Source organism: Oreochromis niloticus, linkage group LG4 (assembly GCF_001858045.2).
Source record: "Oreochromis niloticus isolate F11D_XX linkage group LG4, O_niloticus_UMD_NMBU, whole genome shotgun sequence".
Taxonomy (NCBI): domain Eukaryota; kingdom Metazoa; phylum Chordata; class Actinopteri; order Cichliformes; family Cichlidae; genus Oreochromis; species Oreochromis niloticus.
Genome location: NC_031969.2, coordinates 6,783,998 through 6,808,093, shown reverse-complemented (window position 1 = coordinate 6,808,093; position 24,096 = coordinate 6,783,998). Strand labels below are relative to the sequence as shown.

Here is a 24,096-nt window from a genome sequence, read left to right as displayed (position 1 = left end):
ATTCTAGAGCTATAAGCTTACTGTACACAGACCAGGACATGTAGGAGGACGCTGGGTCTTGCTGTGGCTTGGTTTCGACAGTTAGCATGTTTGCATGCTAGGGAAGTACGCCTCCACATACTTCCCTCGTTTTTAACGGATGCATTAGATCTTTACTGCACATCATTAGCATGCGATACTGGGTAAAGCATCCAGAAATATTATCTCACAATAACCATTTCCATCTATTGTGGCTTTAGACACAATCTGTACACTCTCACTGTACCTGTACTGTACTCTGCTCCATAGATCTTTCTACTGAAGCCCATCCAAACCACCCACCACCCTTCAACCACCTCACACCCCCCCTCCACTGTTAAAAAAGGTCAGCAGCATCTGTCTCCCTGGTGACCACCTCTGTGATCACGTGGCTTCATTTCCATGGCAACCTCAGGCTTGCCCAGCGTGATTTTGGCACTGGCACTGACATGCTCTCTCTCTGTCCCTGTCTGGTAGATATGCTAATGTGTGTGTGTGTGTGTGGGGACAGACAGTCCGAGACAGACCCATAGGCCTTTATGTAACAGTATTATTACATTCCCTCGAGCGTAGGAGGTACACACACAAATACTGTGACACAAACAGGGTCAGAGGGCGGGATTGTAAGACTGCTTCCTGTTGTCACGCTTCCTTCCTGTCAAGTAGCTTTAAAGTTTAGCTAGCGTGTGTGTGTGAGTGTGTGTCTGTGTGTACATGAAGCTTTAGGGTGTTCCCTTAAGATGTCAGAAACACAATCTCTACTTTTCCTCAGGAAAACAAACACACAAACAAAGAGAAAGATAAAACAGCAGGTAGAACATAAACAAAAAACTAAAATGCAAAGCAACGCGCACCCTCTGACAGGAACAAGGTCGCCTTTAAAATCTATAACCCTGCAGAAGTACTCTTAACAGAAAAGCTGACCTCAAAGCTGACCTGTAAAGTTAAGATGGACCTGTAACCAAGATTCATGGGAGTAAACAACCTAGATTCAATTCAGTGTTACTTGTATAGCGCCAAAGGTAAACAATAATAGAGAGAAAACTAACAGGAGAAAGCACTTTGCTGACAGTGGGAAAGAAAAACTCCCTTCTGACAGGAAGAAACTGGCAGAGCCAGGCTCAGGGAGGGACGGCCATCAGCTGTGAGCAGAACATAACAGCAATGATAGAAAAGCTGGATTTCTACAGAAGATCAATACACATTCCAATATTACAACAGGTGCCTTAAAATAAAAGCCAAAATCGCCACAACACTAAACTAAACACGGTTTAGACATTTTAAGATAAAATGGCTTCTTCAGCAGTTTAGTAATATTTTAACTTAAGACTGGCAGATTTGCACAAAAAAAGGAGTGTTTGTTGGAAGAAGCATTAGAGTCCCAAATTTAGGCCCACTCTGAAGAAGAATCCCATAATGTAACCTGATAGTGATTTTCATCCGCTTTGTAACTCAGGCCATCTCTCTGAAATTTATAGTCTCAGATTTCAGGCTGAGATAAACCTAATGACATCATTATGACTTAATCTTGGCTGTTCTTCACGAGAGAACCTCCTCCAGTGCTTCAAGCCACTTCATGAACATTTCCACAGTACTGGTTGTGGTACTACATAGTATTTAATCGGAGTTAAACAGTGAGTAAAACCAATGGAGGTTACTCAATTAAACATGAGTTACAGTCCAATCCATACTCACAATTCAATCTCCTTAATGTATTTTAATGAAGTTTGTTACTTTACTAATCTATATTGCTTTCTTAACACAGGATCAATACATTCAATTTTACTCTCTTGAAACAGGTAAACATATGCTGGTAGTTTGTGCAGTTTGCATAATTAGAATAAACCTTGGTATCGGGCTCCGTTGACCGATTTGGCCAGCTAGCTACCAGGTCAGCTAAGAGGCACTGTCCTGTTGTTATTCACTTTATAGCTCCACTGGGTTTGGCAGTGTGGCTCACAGACTCTGCTGCAGACTCAGAGAGAAACAAACACTGACAAATATTAAAATGTTCATTTTAAACTCGGGCGACTTTGTGTATTTGAACAGATGGAGTTACTTCAAAAATGATAATTTCTGCTTGAGAAGTCACTTCTGTAATCATGACTGTTAATTACAAAAATCAAATCAAACCTGCAGACTGCTTCATAATTGTGTATTAATACCTCCTTTTTTGCCAATTTGAATGAATAAACAGTAATGTGTCTTTGGGAACAAGTGAAGCTCATACAGATCAGCACAGCCCTTCAGTGAATATGATGTGAAAACAATACATTTCTTTTTTTCGACTGACAACGCTGTGAATGGAAGCCTCAGCAGAACCGGGTCAGTCTGAAGCTACAAACTTACTACACGCTGGATAAAAGCCAAGCCACTGAGAAGTCCCCGGGGACCAGCCTGGGCCTTCAACACACGCCATCACTGTTTAGCCTCTCTGTAGCTTACAGCAGTAAGCTTTGTCTCCAAAGTCATGTGAAGCTAAAACCAATCAGAGGTGCCACACAAAATTCTTGAAACTACACCAATAGCTGGAGTGAAGGATTGATTCAAAGCCTGTCAGACCCAAACTGGTGCCAATATTTTGCTTTCAAAAAATCTAATGCAACTGTATCTGATGGTTTTTTCTTAGAGTGCTTAGAAAGGTACAGTTAAAAGAAAAGAGATCCTCATTTAATTTCCTATTTCATTTCAAATTCTTTGCTCAGATCAGCTATTTGCTGATACTGATATATCAGCAAATAGCTGACATGGTCCAATATATCGGCCGGGCTCAGTCTCAGTTAGTGTGGATGGATATGAGGCTGGTTTTTACTGACATTATACATTTAATTTTACTTATTCAATTAAAAAAAAAACCCTACAAGTAATAAGTTAAATAAAAATCTAATATTTTTTTTTTTTTAAAGTTAAAAATAAAACAAAGCAATAGGTAAAGCTTTGGTGCGTTCACTTGACATGAACTATATACATTTTTGTCAGATCTCTATAAGCAGGTATGTAGCTGGAACCAGCAGTCAGATAATGTAGCGTAGCATAAACACTGTAAACAGGAGGAAACAGCTAGCTTGTACTTGGGTCAGGCTAACATTGGTTAACCACCCATCAGTTTTTGTTTACCGACTGTAGAGATTTTTAAAGTCGTATTATTCATGTAAACATACTTTTTTTTTTTAAGCAAGAACGCAAACAAGCACATCCTGATATTTTGAGTTTTTTGCAGTCATGCTAAAATTTATCGATTTATACTGGTGTACTGGCCAATCAGCTCACATAATTTATCAGGTGAGAAAAAAAAAAAGCCAAAGACTTCCTAGTTCTGGTTTCTGATACGTGAGCATTAGCTCCTTTTTAAAAAATGAGTTTTCCACGTGATAACAAGCTAAACAGTGTTTATATAGAGAAAACTCGCCTTTCCCACTGTAAAATGTCGGAGTAATTATAAACGTGTGGGTGTTCTCAGTTTGTTTGTATCCTCCTGCAGGTCTGCCTGTCTCAGCATGTCTTTAAAACCAGTATTTTCCTAAGGCCTTTGTAAGCAGGAGGTCAGTCACAGAGGCCGTGTAATTTACAGTTTTAAACTCTCCGTTTAAAGCATCGTGAGACAACTGTTGTTGTGAGCCGGAGCTGTACAAATAAAACTGGAATTAACGTCTGGATTTAACACCTCTTTCAAATATGTTCAGCTTAGTCATGTGATCCAATTGTCCCGGCAGCTGGCACGTCCCAACAGGTAGAAACAAAATCAAATGTGCCGACACCCCCTCTTTAAGTGGCGTGAGCTGCCAGAGAGATATCAAAACTGTCATCCGAGTTAGCCGCCCGTCAACTGAGCCGGAGAACACCATCACATACTGTACAACAGAGGAGCTAGGTGTGCCTTGATAAATATTTGAAAAAGCGTCTTATGTGAACGCCACCTGGATGAAGCATGGGTCTAAATTAAGGTCTGACAGATGGATCACAAGAAAATTCAGGTTGAGTCATATCTGGTGGAGACGAGTCCTCAGGCGTTGGCACTCTTCTGGGTTGTAATTTGGCCGTGCTGAAAGGCAGCACAGAGCCAAGAAGCAGCTGGCAGTGGAAAGTTTCTCACTGAACGCTCCAAGGATTCAGATTTGACGAGTCCAGATCGCAGGCCTCCAGGTAAGTTTTATTTTCACTACCACAATGAAGTCTGAATTTGGATCTTTAATTGAATTTCTTTTTGGCATCTTTCATTCATTTCGGATTGGATCAGAATTTTAGCCAGCCAGTCTTCATTGGGCGGCTCAGGGTACGGCTGCGTATCGCTGTCGTCACATGACCTCTGAGTGAACCTGAGTTAATAAACAACAGGCACCAGATTTAATCGATTTAATTAGTGATGTGACACTGAGCATGAGTTAGTGGTGTGGGCAGAGCTCCTCTGGGGGTTTGCATAATCTTCTAGTTCTGAATTTGTGAATCACACTACTTTCAGTTTCTGCTCATTACTTAGTTAAAGGGAAGCCACTCTTCCAACTCTTCCTCCCAATGACCCTCCTCCCCCTCCACACTGGTCCTGCAGTGATTTAGGTGGGCTCCATTTTATCTATGCTCATTTCAAGCTCAGTATTTTTATTCCTGGACTCTACTAGGTAACTTTAAATAATCCTTATTTATCTTATTCCTGTTGCAGACTCTCAATTCATCCGTTTTATGAAACTTCCATTTGAGGCCATTCACTCCCTAAACTGTCTTTATGACATCATAAAGACCCAAGAGCAGAAAGAAAGGTCTGAAACAGAGCAGTCTGAAGCTTTAAACATTTATGCATATGTGAAACCCTGTTTAATATGAACATCCACCATCACCAGCCACTTCATTAGGTCCACCTGTTTGTTAACTCAATTATCTAATCAGCCAATCGCAGCAGTAACTCAGGTTATCTAGACGTCCAGACATGTTCAAACTAAGCATCAGAATGAAGAAAAAAGGAGATTAAGTGACTTTGAACTTGCAGACGGGCTGATCTGAGTATTGTTGCTGACCACGTTCATCCCTCTATGAGCACAGTGTACCCATTTTCTGATGGTTACTTCCAGCAGGATAGCACACCATGTCCCAAAGCTCCAATCATCTCAAAATGGTTTTTGAACCTGTTGAAGAAACCAGTTTGAACAGTCCCCAGATCTCAATCCAGTAGAACGTGGGATGAGACGGGAGATTTTACATCCTGGATGCGCAGCTGACAAATCTGCAGCCGCTATGTGATGCTGAGCAACGCTTCCAGCATCTCGTTGAATCTGTGCCACACGTAATCAGATTCAAAGACGGCTTTTAACTGATTTCAGCCACAACCGGGAGCATCATTAACTTTGTAAAGAGATTTTTTTCCCCCTCAGTTCACATAATTGCATACAACAGGTAGTTTTTTTTAAAAACCCAAACAAAGCTCTATTCTGTGATTCTTATCAGCCGGCTTCCCCTGTGCTTGTGCGCGCTTTTTTTTCCTCCCCAAGGAAAACAAACACACCCATCCACATTCCAACTGCTGCTTTTAACAGTCTTACAGAGGTGGCCTTGTACACAAGTCAGCATCTCCACTGTGTGTGTGACAGAAAGTTTAGATCAATCGCATAGCAACCTACAGCGGCCACCCCGACGTGTCTTTATCATGCATTAACCTTTATGATGACACAGCGTCCACGTGCAAGTCCAAAAATCACAAGACCTCTCAGACAGGCTTGTTAACCCGTGCTGTAATCACGTGGCATTTCAACTGCAGAGGACATTTTAATGAAGTGATGTTCTGCAGACTTGCTCAACACTTGAGGAGCTCTGAGCTGTGCTGGCTAACTCTAACTTCATGATGTAAGAACAGCAATTACTCAATTCCAGAAACCGGTTGCTGACGGCACTCAACATGCTCGGACAGTGAGCGTCTTTGTTCCCTGCAGCGGGACACCTCGTACATGAGCGATGGGTTCAAATCAAACAACGACGTCCGCTCCTCTAATGGGGCTTCGTGTACACCAAATGTGTTTGTTCCAACAAATATGTCAGAATTTAATTATTTGTTTTACCTGAAATTAAAGCTTGTGGGTGTTTTCCCACTAATATTTTCCACACTCATTCAGATCTACCCCGAAATAGCAGATATATCACGTAATGTTCTTTTGATTGTATTGTGCCGAGAACCGAGGCCCCTCCAAAAGCATATAACCTGCCTGTAAAGGCTTATCAGGCGCTTCACCCAGCACAACCAATGGTCTTCCTGCATCTGGTTGAGGTCCAACACTCTTTTGAAGCAAGCCAACTTTCTGTCAGACGGGATGTTTATGTTTCCAAGTTTAGCTAGCTTGGCACCGTGTCAGCACTGCACAACTTTTCCTGACAGAAGATGCCCCTGGGGCGAGGCCTGTTGAAAGACTATTGTTCCCTGGTCCAGCTGAAGCTACTGACAGGTAGCTTCAGTACTCTGAAATCACTGGTTTTTTCTCCTTTAGACTGTGGCTAATCTGCACTGCTGGTTGGGTGTGATTTGCTCCAGAAGAGAAAGTGGTCCATTTCCCCCTCATAAACCTCCGCTTCAGTGCGGCGTCATTTATAGATCTTCTATAACAACAAGCATATGAGTAGGAAGTGTGTGTGTGTGTGTGTGTGTGTGTGTGTGTGTGTGTGTGTGTGTGTGTGTGCGCACAGACAGGAAGCTTGTTCATGCCCACACTTAGATAACTGCTGAGTCTAGCTTTAACTGTTGAAGCTTTAGCCTTTTTCTGAACCAAACTTATCATATCTGCTGTGTCAGATTTGATTTATTAATAATTCTTCATGTCTGACGTTTCTTGTAATGCAGTAATGTCAAAGAGACTGGGCAAGTATCACTGTTTTCTTCTTTGCATTGTAAAAAAACGGCACCAGTTTATACGTGAATGCCTACTCAGTTTCTCCTGAAACTCTCAGTAATAGGTCTGAGATGATGTCATGTATACTAACATTTTTTTATTTTACAAAGGTGGATGAAGTTGTCAGATTCTTTACTAAGTATAATGTTCTACAAGTTCCGCATGAACAGCAAATTGTAGATAAAGGGATGTGCCACTCAAAGAATCCTGAATCTGAATCTGTGGAAGAATCGTGCAACAAAAAAGATGGTTGTAGAAGTGTAACTTCCAGTGGAAAGAGGCTTTTCAACGCTTTATCCTTACTAGGAGTAACCTCTGAATCTCTCCTCTGTGCTGAATGGTTTCTGTCATATTTCGGGCCTGCTTATACGACAGGGTGTTTATCAGAAGTTAGAGAGGATGGTCTCTGCCACGCGACTACCCCTGGAAAAACCCTGAAACTGTTCTTTGTTGATATGTACAAGGTGTCAGAAGGTACAGAAGAAGTGAGCTTGATAAAGCCTTGTTTTGGGGAAAACTTTTTAAGCTATTTTTTAGCACTTTTCATGGCGTTTTTATTTCCCAGTGACCACTTTAGTTAGAATAAATGCCCCGAGGTGTTTCAGGGTGACTACCAAGAGGCGAAACTTACTTGATTTTGACCAGTTTAGAGCAGTCCCAAAGACAGCGAAATCTACTGTCAGCTAGTGCCGGGGTTGAACTGGAGATAGCACGACAAAGTGAACAGGAGGACGAAAGTGGACTACATGTTATGTATTATTCTGTGACTTTATAAGTCAGCTTCAAAAGTGTGACTGAAAGGAAATAACAGGAGGAAACTGTAACCTTCCCAACTGAGTCTATGTCAGCACAGTCAGTCTTTAGCTAGCTTAGTTCTAATTCTGTGGATGTTTTTCTAGCTCATTTTAAGCTCATGTCCACACTGCAAAGGATAAACTGGTAAACAAATATTTTTCTCCCAGTTTTGACCCTCAAACTTGATTAAAACTGTGTTTCTAGCCTCCTGAAATTGACAGCAGAAGCTGTGCTTTAAGCTGCTGCTGTGTTGGAAGCCTGTAGGTGTTACGGACACGTCTGTAGACCCACGTCTACGCGTTTCAGCCTTAGTGTACACACAGCTGGGGGGGGGGGTCAAAATATGTAGAACAACCAGTAATGTGCACTAGGCACGGTTAAAATGCTCAGAAAATGTTATCAGAGGAATGAAGTTAGAAGGACACTTTCATGAGAAAAAGTACAATTTGTTGGAGTAAAGACAAAGAGGTTTAAATGCCATGTCTTCAGATTTTGATTGCATAGATGCAGTTTTTACATCTTAAACTCTACTTTAATGGTTATTAAGTAAATTTAGTCAAAGTTATTTTCAATAATAACCTTAACTTTGAATAATGATTCAAAATAGTTGCTCAAATATACAATGAAGAACAGAGTAAATGAAAAATCCTCCTGATGTGGAGAACGAAGAAGTCGAAATCAAGTGTCAAAAACAACGTCCGCTGTCATCTGTGCTAATCGTCTGGGCTCGTTTTTACTCCCATCTTTGATGATTTATTATTTTGGCTTTCTTTGTTGCAAACTCTGCTTTCATTACTCTTCCTGTGTTGGCCAATCAGCACTTCACCTGCATGCATCATTATCATCATCATCAGGTATCAGACTGGATAAAAGTGCATCCTTGTATCTTCTCTGTTTTTGTCCAAAGCTGAAAAGCCATGCACACAAACATCATCTAACTCGCACGAGCCGGATGGTCTTTACTGCAGAACTCAGATGAAGTGCGTTAAACAAGAAAAGAAAGAACAAACAAACAAAAAACAACCTAAATGTTAAATCTTAGAAGCCGCTGCGTTTTATTCAAAGTGAGAGCCCACTCTCCAGAGATGATGCAGAGATGCAAAGACAGGGCGGGCATGGAGGAAGTGTACCTTGAAAACACTGGCCACAAAGCTGCAGCTAGCAACCAACTGAATCACTGTGACTGAAATGTTTTTGCAGCCCACTCTTGCACTTCATCGCCAAGAATTATACTTCTTCTCTGTAAATCTTTTACAATTACTTAAATATGTCTTTCAATCAAGAGGGAAGAACAGCAACACACACACACACACACACACATTTACCTTAAAAAAAAACAATTTGAATCTGAGATCCAAAGTTGTAAATCTAACCGGGTGCAGCTGTTACCTTTGTAGTAAACAACACAACACAGCCTCAGGCCACAGCTCCACTTTTAGCCGCTCTGTGGCCAAAGAGGTCAGAAGCTAAACGTTTCCAGGTCCATGAAAATGAAAGGAATTCCTTTTTTTGACCTGACGCTTGGCCTGAAATGAAACCCGTTCTTCCTGCTACCACCCCGCATTAGCAAACATGACCGAGCAGGCAAAGCTCGCCATCACTTTCCGTTATACAGTGACATTAATTCTACATCGACATGCTGTGTTTTGATACCAGCACAGCTCTTCCTTCCTGTTCTTATCAGTGTTACGTGGTACATCATCAAACTCTGTGGTATGTCATTCAGCGGTCTGTCTAAACGTATTAGGGACACGCTGTATTATTATTGCAGGTCGAGACAAGTTGCAGGACGCAACAAGCTAAACCAGCTGACTGTTGCAAGGCTGCAGGACAAACGAGTACGGCTCTACATCAGAGAAAAGAGCTTCTTTTGAATCTAGAGCTACATTAACAAACACACAAACACACACTTTGAGCACTGGCAGGAAGTAGCATGGCGAAATCAAAGAGTGAAAATCCCCTGTGCACCCTTCGTGTGTGATGAAGGAAGAAGGAAGTCAGTCTTTTTCAATCGTTTTAGGGCACTGTTAATTTTTTCTTTGAGTTTCCATGGTTTAATAAACTGCAGAACATGCGTGAAGCGAGTGCCATCGCTCAACTTCTTTATGATCTAACTTACTGAAAACCAAGAGTCTCGAGCTCAAGATACTGAGCAGAAGGCTGCAGTCCAGTATACATGATGGTACAAGCTAATTAACATGCTGTTGAGAGTAAAATGGGAGCACTGGTTTGAAATCCCACTTCTGGCTAAATGATGACAATAGACTTTGATGTAGACCAACTCCAGTGTAAGTTTTTTTAACTCATATGCTACTGACCCCGTCTTCCTGCCTTTTCAGTGCTTATTAGCTAGCGCTGTGGAGGGCTTCCTTGCTGAAAACAGCAGCTACTCGGGTTGTTGTGAAACTAAACTTGTGGTTCTGAAATACCAACACATATAGCTTCAAGACGCTAAAACACCGAGGCAAAAGGGACCACAAGCTAACGCCATAATTCACTCAGAAAATGATTATTCAATCGAACAGAAAAATATGTAACAGGTACAACTTTATGAGCAATTAAATAAATTGTTAAGTCCTCATATTTATTAAAAGATCAGCGCTTCTTGTTTGGTGCTACCTTCAAAATTTTCCCTTGACCAGGACCTTAATCCAGGAGGAGGATGAATCCTAATGATCAGCTAGTTCCTTAACCTTTCTTTCTGTGCTGACATCAGCACAAAATGCACACACAAATCCAGAGAATCTAATGAAGCCGACTGTTTCATATTAATTGTAATGACCACTTAAGAGTCTGTGCACTACTGGAAAGCTGCTGGTGTTTGCTTTAAATATCACTAAAGCAATAACTGCCGTGTCTGGAAGATGAAACCACAGAGGAAGTGGCTCAAGATTGACTTCCTCTTATGAAATTGGAGTGCTGGATACAGTAAAATTAAGACTAATGTGTGCTATGTGAGCACAAAAAAAAAGAAAAGAAGAAGAAAAAACTCACTGTGATTGGCTGAGTGCTGAAGCGAATCTTTCTACTGGGTGGCGGAGGCTCTTCTTCCTCCGGAAGGCCTGGGATTTCTGAGCAGCTGGACTCTGGCTGATATGCCTCCTCGTCGTCTTCATCTTCCTCATCGTCCAGCTGGCTTCCCCCAGAGTCTTCCTCCCCAAGCCCGCTGTATGCGCTGATATCTATCAGATCTCCCTCAGAATAATCCTCCTTCCTTGAACCATCCTCGTCATTCTCATCTTCTTTGGCCCTCTCCTCAGAGTCCTCTTCTTTTTCCTCCGATGAAGGAGAGGAAGACGGAGGCTCTTTCTCTCCATTTTCCAGCGAGGCGTGAACCTCAGCTTGCACCAGCCTGCCCGCGGCCTCAGATCCCACAGCGGCACTGTCCTGATCGCCAGACTGTGGCTGCAGCCCAGAGGCTTCCACTGTACTCGAACCCTTGGCCTCAGTTGCTGCCGGCTCTGGTTTGGCCTCCGATGAAGAAGAGATGGAAGTGACAGTCACTGAGGAAGAGGAGGAATAGGAGGAGTTGGAGAGCTGGTCCCCCAACAGTCCAAATCCATCCTTCTCTTCATTCGTCGCTGGTCCCTCCAAGTTCCTTTCTAGAGAACCCGTTTCTTCAGGTAGCTCTGCTGCCTTGTTACTTATAACTCCTGCTTTTACCTCATCTTTCTCTTCCTTATCTGCAGGTATCACCTTTGTCTGGAAGAAAAGCACAGGGAGATCATGTAGTAGGGCAATCAATTAATTAATTGCTTAATTGCAAAGATTCAAGTTTTTGAGAACATCCTTTTCACCTTCCTCTCTGCTGCTTCCACTTTGGGTGGAGGTTTGGGTTTTGGTGCCAAAGCAGGGGCTGACCGACGCTGAGGGAGGTAGAGATTGTTTTGCAGATCACCCTTTTCAAACGCGGCGCTGAGTTGGCTCACAGTGGGACTGACGGCCTCGCCTGGCCCGACTAAAGCTGCAGTAGAGGGAATAGAAGGAGGGGTGGGAACAGGGGGATCATCTAGCCGGTCCAGGGCTTCGGTGGATCCATTAAAGCGAGCCACGACATCTAGACGGCTGCCCTGGAAGCCCGATGCCCGCTCTTTCTTCAGCAAGATGCGGTTAGTGGCAGCTTGCTTCTCCTGAAGGACGCACAAATAACCAGTCAGTTAAAGATTATAAGCGAGCTATGTCAACTAAATGATAAAAAATAACAACACAAGTGTAACATCTGACCTGCAGAGTCCGCTGCTCAAAGATCCTCCTGGTCTCCTGGAGCTTGGACAAGCCCACAGATGAGCCACTGCCCTCCCTGCCAACTTTAGAGTCAAAACGGTTGACCCTTTCAGAGACCGTGCCCCCAAGTTTCAGCAGGGCGCTGTGGTCGACGTTCTCATTGAGGCTGGATACCCTCGGCAGGGACAGTTTCACTGCCTGTTCCTTACCTACCAATGACAGAAAATAAACAAGTTGTAAAAAAACGAAATTGTCCTTTAAGGGAAGTACAGGCTAACAACACTGCAGTTCACCAGAGCAGGTGGTTTTATCATTAATGAATTTTGGCTACACGAAGTATCACAGCATGGATATCATCAACACATTTGTCTGTGTTCATAACCCAGTTTCTAAGCCTGCTACTATCAATAAACACGGTCTCAAGTGTTGGTGGTCAAATTTAGCCGCTTTAGCAGGAGCTTAATAATATATGTTAGCATTGTAATTGGTTAAAAACAAAATCTGAACTTACTTCAAAACCATAATCTTGTAAAAAGAATACGCACATGATATGAAAAATAAGGATACTGGTCACAAAAGACAGGCTAACGGCTAAAGGCTAGTTAGCTAGTTCCTAGCTAGCAACCTTACTAGCTTATCCATGTTAAAAAAAGGCTTATTCTGTCTTTCGTGCAGTACTAGTGCAAGTGCTAAGGTTGCAAATACTTGGTGGAAAAATACAGAAGCTACAGTGTTTTTACATTTAAGAAAAAATCTTTTGAGGATATGAAAATGAGGATCTTTTTATTAACGTATTTGGATGCTCAGTTCCACTCTGACAGGAGGCAGAGGAGAACTAAATCATCACAGCAAAAAATGCTTTGAGTGTGACGACTAATGGTCTCCATGCCCATATGGAAAAAATATATATAAATATTATAAAGTTTATATCTGTCTTGTGTGAAACTTGTATGCTTTTCATACAAGAGTGAAAACAGATATAAGATCCACTGAAACATTATATAAATGAAACTTGTATGTTTTCAATACTTACTAAAATAATATATGAAAGTAATGAGAAAGTGGCCACTTTCATGAGTAAATCATATAAGCCTTATATGATTCACTATATGAAGTAGGCCACATCTTATGCAAGTCTTTTATACGTTTTTACCATTTCTTTTCCATATGGGTGACTTTATTTTCAGAGCACTTCTCAAGCATTTGTTGTTTCCAGGTTACAAAAAACCCATCTTTTGATCACAATGCAGATACATAAAGCCCCACCCTCTCTGACTGTGTTTGACTGGTGAGAGGTAAAAATACTTGTTGAGCACAGCACTCAACACACACACACACACCATGACTAGCCATGCTAACATTTGAAGCTGACTTATCAGATCATTTGTTTTTAAAGATTTCTAGATCAAATATAGTAAACCCGCTTCTCTTTGTGAACGCTGGAGAATTTAAAATTTTACCGTCTTTCGATGGCCGACACCTGAGCATTAGAGGATATTTGTGGTTCTAGTTGTAACCCTCTTGTATATTTCCAACACATCACTCACATTACTGTCTATCAACTTTCCATTGGTAGTCATTCAATCCTGTCTTATATTTCACATTAGCTAACTTGATACTCGGCCTCTTCATTTCACCATTTGTTACTTGGCCTGTTATTGTCAGAAGTCAGAAAAGGAATCATTGTCATTGCAAGTATTGGGTTTATCTTTTTGGCATAATATATTCTAAGTTTGGTCTCTGAGAGCCACACTTGCTGAAGTATTCTTCTGATCAACACTAGACACAAAACCTCCACATCAGCGCTGGTATAGTAGCAGAAGCGGTCGAGACAGAAAGCAAATACATCAACACATTGCAGAATTTTTTTCAGATGTTTTTTTCCAAAACTATTGCCGCATCTCTCTCTGTAGAACTTGTAATTATACAGAGAGTGACATCGAGGGATACACTCGATGTCACTTATGTACTATGAATCAATCTTCATTAGTACCAATGTAATTTTGTCGGTACCCTAAAACAGCGGTCCCCAACCTTTTTTTTGTGCCACGGACCGGTTTATGTCCGACAATATTTTCTCTGACCGGCCTTTAAGGTGTCGCGGATAAATACAACAAAATAAAACCAGTACTGGTAGATTTATTCATAACACACGGGAAAAGACCCAGGGAAACCGAGTTAACGATTAAAAACGATAAAAAAAATAACGATAAAACCCGATAAAAACCCTGAAAACCATAAATTTCACACCCGAGCCTCAACTCTCGCGGCCCGGTACCACATGACTCACAGACCAATACCGGTCCGCGGCCCAGGGGTTGGGGACTGCAGCCCTAAAAGGTACTGAATTCGGTAACCGACCCTACAAGTTGCTACATTCTTTGATTCTACAGGGTTCTGTGAAAAGGCTAGTTACCAATCATTTTGGCTCCATCCTCTTCATCGCCGGGAGATTGCATCTGCATGAACATGTTCTTGATACGGTGAACGTTTGAGCCGTATTTCCGGCCCCTCCCAGTAGGCCGGGGCAGAGGAGCAGGTTTTGAGGCAGGGTCAGCGCCTCCATTGGCGGCATTGTTGAGGTGGTCTGTGGCCTTCTTCAGCGCCGCAAGACCTGCCTCGTAGGCGTTGCGGTGGGGAGACGGACTTCGCAGATTAGAGCTCCCGTTGCTCCCACCGGAGGCCCCGTTGCCTCCCGTGGCCGACGGAGGCTCAGTCTTCATCATGTTTGGCGAGTCAAATGTCCCGTGGTGAATAGCAGGTTGGCAGGAATGAGGGGGGCAGCATCCTGGAGCTGTCTAACATTCACCTCCTGAATAAAACAGAAATAGATCAATGAGCCGTGCACACGGGACACGTCTGTGCATCTGTTTAAACATTTTGAAGAATATGAGGCAAATGAAATTTACATGTTGGATTTTTCAAAGCTTTAACCAGCAAATTGCTGTGCAACTAAGGCAAACATGCAGATAGGAACCACAGATGTTCACAGTGAACAGCTGAAACCACCCAGCAGGCCTTCATTTTGTTTCACTGAAGTAATACTTTAGCCCTAAATCCCAAACAGTCAGTGGTGCCAGCTTCTCAAGGGTAACTATGCTAGTTTACTCAGGACCTCTTGGCTGTATGCTGTTGCTCAGACAAGGTTTTTGATACATACAATTAGGCTGCCAATGATTGTGATTAATAATCAAAGATTCTTTAACGAACACATTTATTTGTGCCACCTGTAAGAGCCAGCTGGGAGAATATTAACAGAGTATACATAAGCTGAAGATGAGCAAACTTGGCATTAAACAACATCACAATCGCCCCTCTGTGTACACCCACACGGCACTGCCGCAGCCGTCAATATAATCCAATTAAAACAATGACGCAGTGTGACACCCTCCCCGCCGTGCGTGTCTTTATATTGCTGCTCCTTATGCCAAACTTGCTTTGTGATAGACTTGCCACATGAATACATAGCACGAATACAGAACACCCCTGTGGTCCCAAGATATCGCAGTGTTTTCTCGTGATAGCCATCTCATTTACTGGTTGAGAGCAACTGTGGATTGTAGTGTCAGATCTTTGCAACGGGGATTCCTGATGTTTTCATCAGGCTTGATTGACTATGAAAAAATGATGTAGTATAACAGAGACAGCAATTAGAATAGAATGAATTATAGAAAGAGTAATGGGGTTTCTTGATAATCTGCCAATGACATGCTAAACTAAAAAAAAAATAACGACAACTTTGATTTGATTATTTTTCTTTGATAGTTGCCTGACTTTTTATGATTTAAGGTCACGGCAGTAGTTTTGAGTGCACCAAATTTAACAGATCAAACTAAATTAGGAAAGTTACATTAGCTTAGCTTAACTCGGGTAGACAGCTAGCCTTGTACAATCCAAAACAAACAATTACTGCTAGCATCTCTAGCTCCTACATTACGCAACCCCTCACATGCTACCATTGGCAACATTGCACAACCCTGCCAAAGCACAAGTTCCCAAAAAAACAACAACTACTACTAATGACCACTTGAAATTGGCTTAAAAAAAAAAAAAAAAAAAAAAAAAAGGTGATTCAATCTCCACAGATTCCAATGCTAAAACGTCCAACTTTACAATATTAAGAAGTGAACCTGGTACAGGAGGTTTGGATTCATAGTCTTCCTCCTCATAACAAATGTATAATGTATGTTTTTTTTTTATACATCTGTTACGCCCTAGAAGGTGCTAAAGAGTGCAGCTGCTGCTGAGTCTACATACACAGCTGATAGCTTAGTGCTACGCCACAGTTCTAATTATTAGCATCACTGATTTGAACGTCTCTAACACTTCTGAAGCATCGATCCATTCTGGAGTGCTTTTGGTTTTTTTTGGACTTATCTGACAAATATTATGGCTTGTGTGTGGTACAGCCTGCCCAAGGAATGTGTGCTTCAGCTTTTGTATTTTAGTAGTCTGTTGTTTAGCACTAATTAGTATCTAAGCCTCTCATCTAAATATGCTAACTTCTGGCTGAAAGAAATGAACACGGCAGAGGCCAAAACTAACATTAACATTAACTAACATTAAAGCCTTAAAATGTAAAATCAGAACCAACCACTGCATCCATCTTTTACATACAGTCTATGGTTACCAATTTGTAGCAGTCTTCTCTGTTACATCTTCATAAATAGTGCTACGGGGTTTTGTGCAAATACATTTCTTAGCTAGCAGAAGTAGCATCAAGGTGATAAGATGGGTGATTCCCCTTCTTTAGTACTTCAATAATCTACCCCTGATGAAAAATAAATAAATAAATTTGTAATTTTAAGGATTATCTAATGGAACGTGGACACAGCCAGAGACACGTCTAATTTTTCCAGCAGACTGTGGGATTCGTGTGAAAATTCACAGCTGATGTGTGAAGATTCATACTGTCATTTATGTTAAACTGTCACAATGTTACCTCTACTTTAACTTACCATTGCTCAATGCAAAGAAGCGCAACAGTTCATTTTACTGCGAGCAGCATTTACTTATACTTTGCCTCTTTGAGTTTCAAGTATAAAACCTGAATCAGAATTTCCACTAAGGATTGTACCAAACGGACCCCGAATGAGGATAGCCCACAATACAGGAGCCCGCGATTTCATGGGCAACTGAGGGTGTGTTTAATTTGTCTTCCACAACTTGAATTTACAAGGTCACCACAAACTGCCCGAACTAAATCGCTACATTTTCCATTTCCTTAGCATGCCACTCACGCCAACATTTCCCATAATACATCAGGTAGCAACTCTCTACTCAACAGACTAAGAAATCTTTACAGCTCAGTAGCAAGAACTAGCAGATGTTTTCCTTTTGCTTCATGATAAACTAGAACTTAATGAAAATGGATGTTCCTCAGCGGTTTGTGCTTAACGTTTAAACATTTCCAACTCCATGTTTTTATTGTTGGAACTTCTGGAATAGCTTTTTAGCAAGTTGTTCTAAGACAGCTTCATTCTGATTGGCTGCCCCTCATAAACAGAAGGTCTGGACTGGCTTGACCTCTGTGCTCACAACCAAAGCTGTGTGCCTGAGATGCCGTATTAGGAATAGCTGGTGTAGCTGACATCACAGAGGCCCAAAGGTAAGAGAAAAAGATTGAAACAGAATGTTTGCAGAAGCCTGAAGACTGAGATACCGACTCACTGAGATTCATAGTGCACGTTTGACGTTCCAACGTTTGCTGTTGCACGTAAAACTCCACTCATTCCCACTTGCAGCTACTTACAAATGCTTTGCAGCAACATGGATCGGTGCTGAAGGAACCCCGAGCAGGTTGGATCATGTAGCTGTTTAGCTTTCCGTGACGGTGCTAACAAACCGGATGTTGATGGAGATGAAACCGTTTTTAGAGATGTGAAACTAATTAAACTACCAAAGGCAGCACTTTATATTACCGCCCACGGCTTTAGCTACGTGGAATTTCAATGCATTTATTTTGAAATCATTATATTCACCTACAAACACTAGAATAAGGTCATGTTTTTACAGGAAAGAACAAATAATTAAACTAAGTAATTTTAAGTAATGTGTAACTAGGTATACGTAATGCATGATCAGTTTTAAGTATTGCATACTTTGTGTATTTTACAGGAAAGAAGATAAATTTACATTGTAAGTAAATGTAAGTAGTGAGTAGTTACCTGGCAAACAAACAGTATTATGGACTGGCTTAAAGTGTTATCCAGTGAGGTCAATATGTACCTATCCGACGCCTCCTATGAGGATCTAATGATTTCTTACTCAGACACGAGGGTAATCTAAATATCTTTGGATGCTAGAGTATGGGTCACATGTCTGAACTTTTGCCATCTTTGCCTGCAGGAAGTCCTTATATGGAGAAAACCAGTAATTAAAAAGAAATTATCAGACAAAACAATGATGAATTCTACTTGTAAACATAGCTGAAAGGCAGTCTGGGTAATAAGAAGCAGTGTTTATAGTACAGTCTGGCCTCACACTTACTCCAGATGGCACTGCCGGCCACGGGCGGACAAACAGACACACACACACACACACAGTGCAACAACAGTCTTGTGACACTGTCTTGCTAAATACTCAATTCTCACATACTGATCATGTGAAGTCAAGTGAGCAAATTGAATGTAAAGCCAATAACTTTCACACAAGCCCAACAAAATTCACACACACACACACACACACACACACACACACACACACACACACACACACACAAACAGCTTTTATAGTTCTTGGCTCGTTTCCTGATATTGTTCAAATGAAGCTCGCACTCTGATTGAGAAACAGCATGACAAACACACAAACCCCCAAAACGCACAACACCAGCAAACAGGCTCCAACTCCAGTCTCCAGCGTGACGTGGGCAGGCCTTTGCGCCTCTTCATTCGTTGGTGTGTAGCCACCAGTTAAAAGAAACGTAACTAAATCCAGCACAAGTATGGTGAAGCACATCTTTCGAAGAACAACTCAATCCGCCTCCTGCCTGCCTCTCATCCCTCGCGGTTTGGGGTTGCTTCCTGCCATTCAGTGTAGAGTCTAACTACCAGCTGGGCTCCGGTTTTCCTGTTCAAGAACACACATGGTTTCACACGCAGCAGTGTCTTTTTCAGTTTATTATAACCAGCTGGTCTCACTCTCGAAACATCAGGGTCACTGATTTGCTTCAGCTCTTACTGACTTCTCTAATCTCTAACTAGATAACAGGATATTGCTTTCACCTGTACTCACAGACAGGGCTCCCATCCTCCACTCACAGACAAGTACGGCAATACAATCCAAAAAATAAAAACAATGCACCAGAACCACTGCCTGCACCAGTCACCCTAAGCATATGGAGGCAAGCATCTATTGACTTGTAATCTATTTATGGGAGGTCCCTGAACGCCTCCTCCCATCACTAAATACAGGCTACATCACACGCACAGCCTTCCCTGTGTTTTTCTAAGTGTTTGGGTGGTTAGTATGGCACAAGTGACCTTGTCTCATGATATACTGTAAAACCGAGGAGTGCTCAGTTCACTGTAACCGCTCACATCTGTCTGTGTGTCACAGTCTCTGCAGCAGCTCAGCTACATAATGCTTGAAACTGGCACGATAATACACTGGCCGTTCAGACTCGAGCATTAAAGTCCTTATGCCCTGCGTGCGTCACGCACACAGTGTCCAACAGAAGCCACATTATGGTAAACACAATGAGTCCATCTATTCACACGACAATCGCTGCATCGGGCCTCGGCTAGTGCAAAGGTTCATTCTGGCAGACAGTCTGCCTGCGTGCTCCTCCTGCTGCTGCTGCCACTATTGGCAAGCTCGAGAGAGGCTTTGTTGGCATAGCGACATATGCTGCACGCACCAAACTCCTATTCGAAAACGGCTCCTTTTTGGTGGAGCTTCTTTTCTAGCAAACACATCATTCGCCGAATACGACTGAATATGTACTGTTAGTAAGCGCACACTTTTCAACAAATCGGCGTCCGTGCAGCACACACAGCAGCGTTTATCTCACACTAATCTCAACTATTGTTTGCGGGTCGCGTGCCGTGGTCCTGCTCCCCGCACGTCAATACCAATACGCTGTAGCAGCAGGCGACGAGCACTACGCTCGCACGTTATCATTGATTGTAATTTGAAATAAAAAGGTTTGATTAATTAGTCTGGCGCCGAATCCGACAGAGTACCCCGAGGAATCCGAGGAAGTTTCAAATGGACTGATAAAAAGGTGGGTAACCCTGCTGGCAGTGAGTCGAATGTAAAATCTCATGTTTTTGTAAAGGACTTTGGCGTGGCGTTCTCTAAGGATAAGCATGAGCAGTGGAATGGGGTGTTCCCGCGTGTCTTTTCCTGCTGTGTTTCAGCACGGCCGTTATAACCCGGTTGATACGATGAAGGCGCAGAGCTGTGGCGGTATCGGACGGTTTCACCGGCCGGTTCCGGGACCCAGAGGCAGCCGGTACGCAGGCCCCGCTCAGCGTCTGCTGCGCCGCGTCGCTTCCTTCCTGCAGCCTCTCTCCTCTCCCGCAGACACACGGCAGCTTTTTTAACGCGGGTAAAACGACGGCACGAACTGACCCGTGTGCTAACCTTCAGCCATACCTTGTATTCCAGCTTGATGAAGCTGCCCGGTGCTCGTTAGGACCCGCGGTGAACACTGTCCATTGTCCTTCTGTTGCTGCCGATTCCTCCTGCGAAGCAAAGCAGACTGAGTGCCTGCCTCCTCTCTGCTCCTCCTTCTCCTCCCCCCTCACATCATCTGTTTTCCTCCGTCCCCCTCTCTCTCTGTCTCTCTCTGTCTCCTCCTCACCCCTACTCCTCTTCCTTATCCTCCCCTCTTCTCCCCCTATATTCTTCCTCAACCCGTTTCCTGCTCGTTCACACCTTTATCTGTTCACACTCCGTCCACACACACACACACACACACACACACACCCTTCTCCCTCATCAGTCGTCTTTCATCAGGTGTGGTTGCACACTGATGAATTCATTTAGTTAAACGAAACAAGCAGCAACTACCTCATCTTATATAAAGCGATTCCTGCCGGCCTCCGTTGGTTAGCTGCCCCCCCCCTTTTTTTTGGTTGTTATGTGTGCCTATGACAAGAGGCACACATATTACTATTCCTCGGATTTATTATGTGTGCCTATGCCAAGAGGCACACATATTACTATTCGTCGGATTTATTATGTGTGCCTATGCCAAGAGGCACACATATTACTATTCGTCGGATTTATTATTCTTATTGTGTGGATGCTTTAAGCATCCACACTATTGAGTTCCTGTTTCTCTTTATTCTTTATTATTCTAGTTGCGTTCCGTACACTTTTTGGCACTTAACTAGTGCCACAATTTTCAGCCGATTTTCACCGTTCAAATTTTAAACTATTCTGCTATTTCTGCTAATGTGCGCTATATCTTTTGGTATTTTATACTGTTATACTTTTTAAAATATTAAGCTTTTTGTGCTTATTTTTGTCCCATTGAAATAAATGGGAAACTTCCGCAATTCTGCTAAAACTTGCTTGTTTTTGAAACTTAACTACTTTTTCCTACTTTCACGTAGAACAACCATTCAAACTTTAAAATGTTCTCAAATTATTGGGCTATTCAGGAATAAATCAGCTTTTTCAAATCTTTTACCGTTTTACTTTTATGCCTCTTAAAGTTTTGAGTTGCAAAATTGTGATTTTTCACAAAATACATGCGTTGTTATGGTTGCTATGCACTTGGCTTCCAGTGTGCCACTGAAGGTTTTGCAGTCTTCTCTTCATGTCCGAACAACTTCTTGCTACTTGCTCAATTTTCACTCAACTTCCACAAATTATACATCAAAACGTAGGTATTTTTGCTGGCTTTCAGAAAATGTCACCATCATTGTTGTGAGATTTATAGAATTTTGGCAAATCTCCTCAGACCAACACAAAGTCTCAAAAATCCCCATAGAAAGTCAATGGAGAGCTTGTTCAAAATCACAGCTTGATTTCTGTAATGAGAGGCATATTCGAATCGTCATATCTCCTTAACGAAGCGAAGTTAAAACATGAGGCTTGTCCCAGTATATCTTCAGACACTCCTGACACTCACAATTCAAGAATTTCTTTCTCACCTATTACCATTCTGAAATGAGTTAGACTTGTTTGAGGGTAGGAAATTCGTCCCTCGCTCAGATTTCTTCAGATTTCAAACTCTGGAAATGATCCACTTTTTTCTCTCGTCATATCTTTTTAATGGATATCAACAGAGACCTGAAAATTTCCATGATTGTTCACCAAAGCCTGCTGTCTCTTACGGTGAAAGAATGATATCAATACTCCAAATAGATTTAGAGTTAGAAAGCGTTGTTTGAGGGCAAGCCAAGGCAGTTTTCGCTTGCCTCTACTCAGTTATGGTGCATTAGAAGTCAAATATCTTCAATAATTCATATTTTAATGATAAAGTGTCAACACTTTAAGATTCCCCCATCTCTTCTGAACAAAACGGTGTAAGAATGACCGTTCTAGCCCCTACGGTTAGGAAATTATGGTCATTTGTTTGAGAGGAATCCTCACTATGAGAAATTCACTGCAGAAATCCTGTCTCTGTGCTCTGTGTGTCTAAAAACGGCTGCACCTGTTTTGGCGGGAAAAAGTGCACAGGCTCTCTGATTGGTGGATTCAAATTCAGCAGCTCCCAGGCTGCTTGACTGACATAGAAACTTACTTCTCTCTCCCTGTGTGTGTGTGTGTGTGTGTGTGTGTGTGTGTGTGTGTGTGACAGAGAGAGAGAGAAAGCCATTTTATGGGATGATCTCATTGTAAGATTCAAATTCAATATATTTAGACTGCTTGACTGAATTGGATCTTGTGTGTGTGTGTGTGTGTGTGTGTGTGTGTGTGTGTGTGTGTGACAGAGAGAGAGAGAGAGAGAGAGAGAGAAAGCCTTTTTATGGGATGATCTCATTGTAAGAGTCAAATTCAATATATTTAGACTGGTTGACTGAATTGGATCTTGTGTGTGTGTGTGTGTGTGTGTGTGTGTGTGTGTGTGACAGAGAGAGAGAGAGAGAGAGAGAGAGAGAGAGAGAGAGAGAGAGAGAAAGCCTTTTTATGGGATGATCTCATTGTAACATTTAAATTCAATATATTTAGACTGGTTGACTGAATTGGATCTTGTGTGTGTGTGTGTGTGTGTGTGTGTGTGTGTGTGTGTGTGTGTGTGTGTGACAGAGAGAGAGAGAGAGAGAGAGAGAGAAAGCCTTTTTATGGGATGATCTCATTGTAAGATTCAAATTCAATATATTTAGACTGCTTGACTGAATTGGATCTTGTGTGTGTGTGTGTGTGTGTGTGTGTGTGTGTGTGTGTGACAGAGAGAGAGAAAGAGAGGGCGAGACAGAGTTTTTATGGGAGCATCTTATTGTATGATTTAAATTCAATATATTTAGACTGGTTGACTGAATTGGATCCTGTGTGTGTCTCTCTGTGCATGTGTGTTTCCATATGTTTCCATATTTGTGATTGTGTGACTGTTACACTTTTTTTGCTGAGTTTTTTTTTCATTTAACAAGTACATTTGAAGGACCCTTAGCATGTTCAGCATTTTTTCAGCTGTCCAATTTGCTTTTCCAATTTTTCTGTTTAAGTTATTACTATTGTGCTGAATCATACTATTTCTGCTATTTTATAAGATTTGTGCTAAATATAGTATTTCTGCCCAATATAGTATTTCTGATTAATTATAGTTTTTCTACCAAATCATATTACAGAATTTTTGCTTTTCATACCATTCTTATAGGATATTTATATTGCTTAATATACTTTTTCTGCTTTTTATAGGATTTGTGCTTAATATAGTATTTCTGCTTTTTATAGGATTTGTGCTTAATACAGTATTTCTGCTAAATGTAGTATTTATGCTTAATCACACTATTACTATATATTTGTGCCAGCTTCCCAGCCAGCCAATCATATCTGAGGTCTGCAGTTTCTTCTCTCGTCATATCTCAGCGACGGATGTACAAAGGGCAATGAAAATCGCAGTCAAAGTACACCAAAGTCCGCTGATTCACCCAGTACAAGAATTATGCTTCTAGTCCACCTAGTTTTTGAGTTACACGACGTTTTGTAACTCCAAAAAACGGCGCTCTTTGACTCTCACCGCGATCTAATTCTGACTGCTCATCACCCTGTTTCCCAACAGCTCACTGTCTTTCCC

At 41.9% G+C, this 24,096-nt stretch overlaps 1 protein-coding gene across 1 annotated transcript in view; it reads right to left on the bottom strand.

The window, feature by feature from the left end:
• LOC100700825 (neurabin-2) overlaps positions 1 to 20,935 on the bottom strand; it is a 36,425-nt gene extending 15,490 nt beyond the window's left edge. The window contains exons 1-5 of the mRNA XM_005468553.3: positions 20,502 to 20,935; positions 14,320 to 14,715; positions 11,904 to 12,112; positions 11,477 to 11,809; positions 10,674 to 11,381 (exon numbers count right to left, since the gene is read on the bottom strand). Of these exons, the coding sequence (XP_005468610.2) occupies positions 10,674 to 11,381; positions 11,477 to 11,809; positions 11,904 to 12,112; positions 14,320 to 14,629 (1,560 nt within the window). The 5' untranslated portion in view covers positions 14,630 to 14,715; positions 20,502 to 20,935. The remainder of the gene's footprint in view (positions 1 to 10,673; positions 11,382 to 11,476; positions 11,810 to 11,903; positions 12,113 to 14,319; positions 14,716 to 20,501) is intronic.
• Positions 20,936 to 24,096: the final 3,161 nt, after the last annotated feature.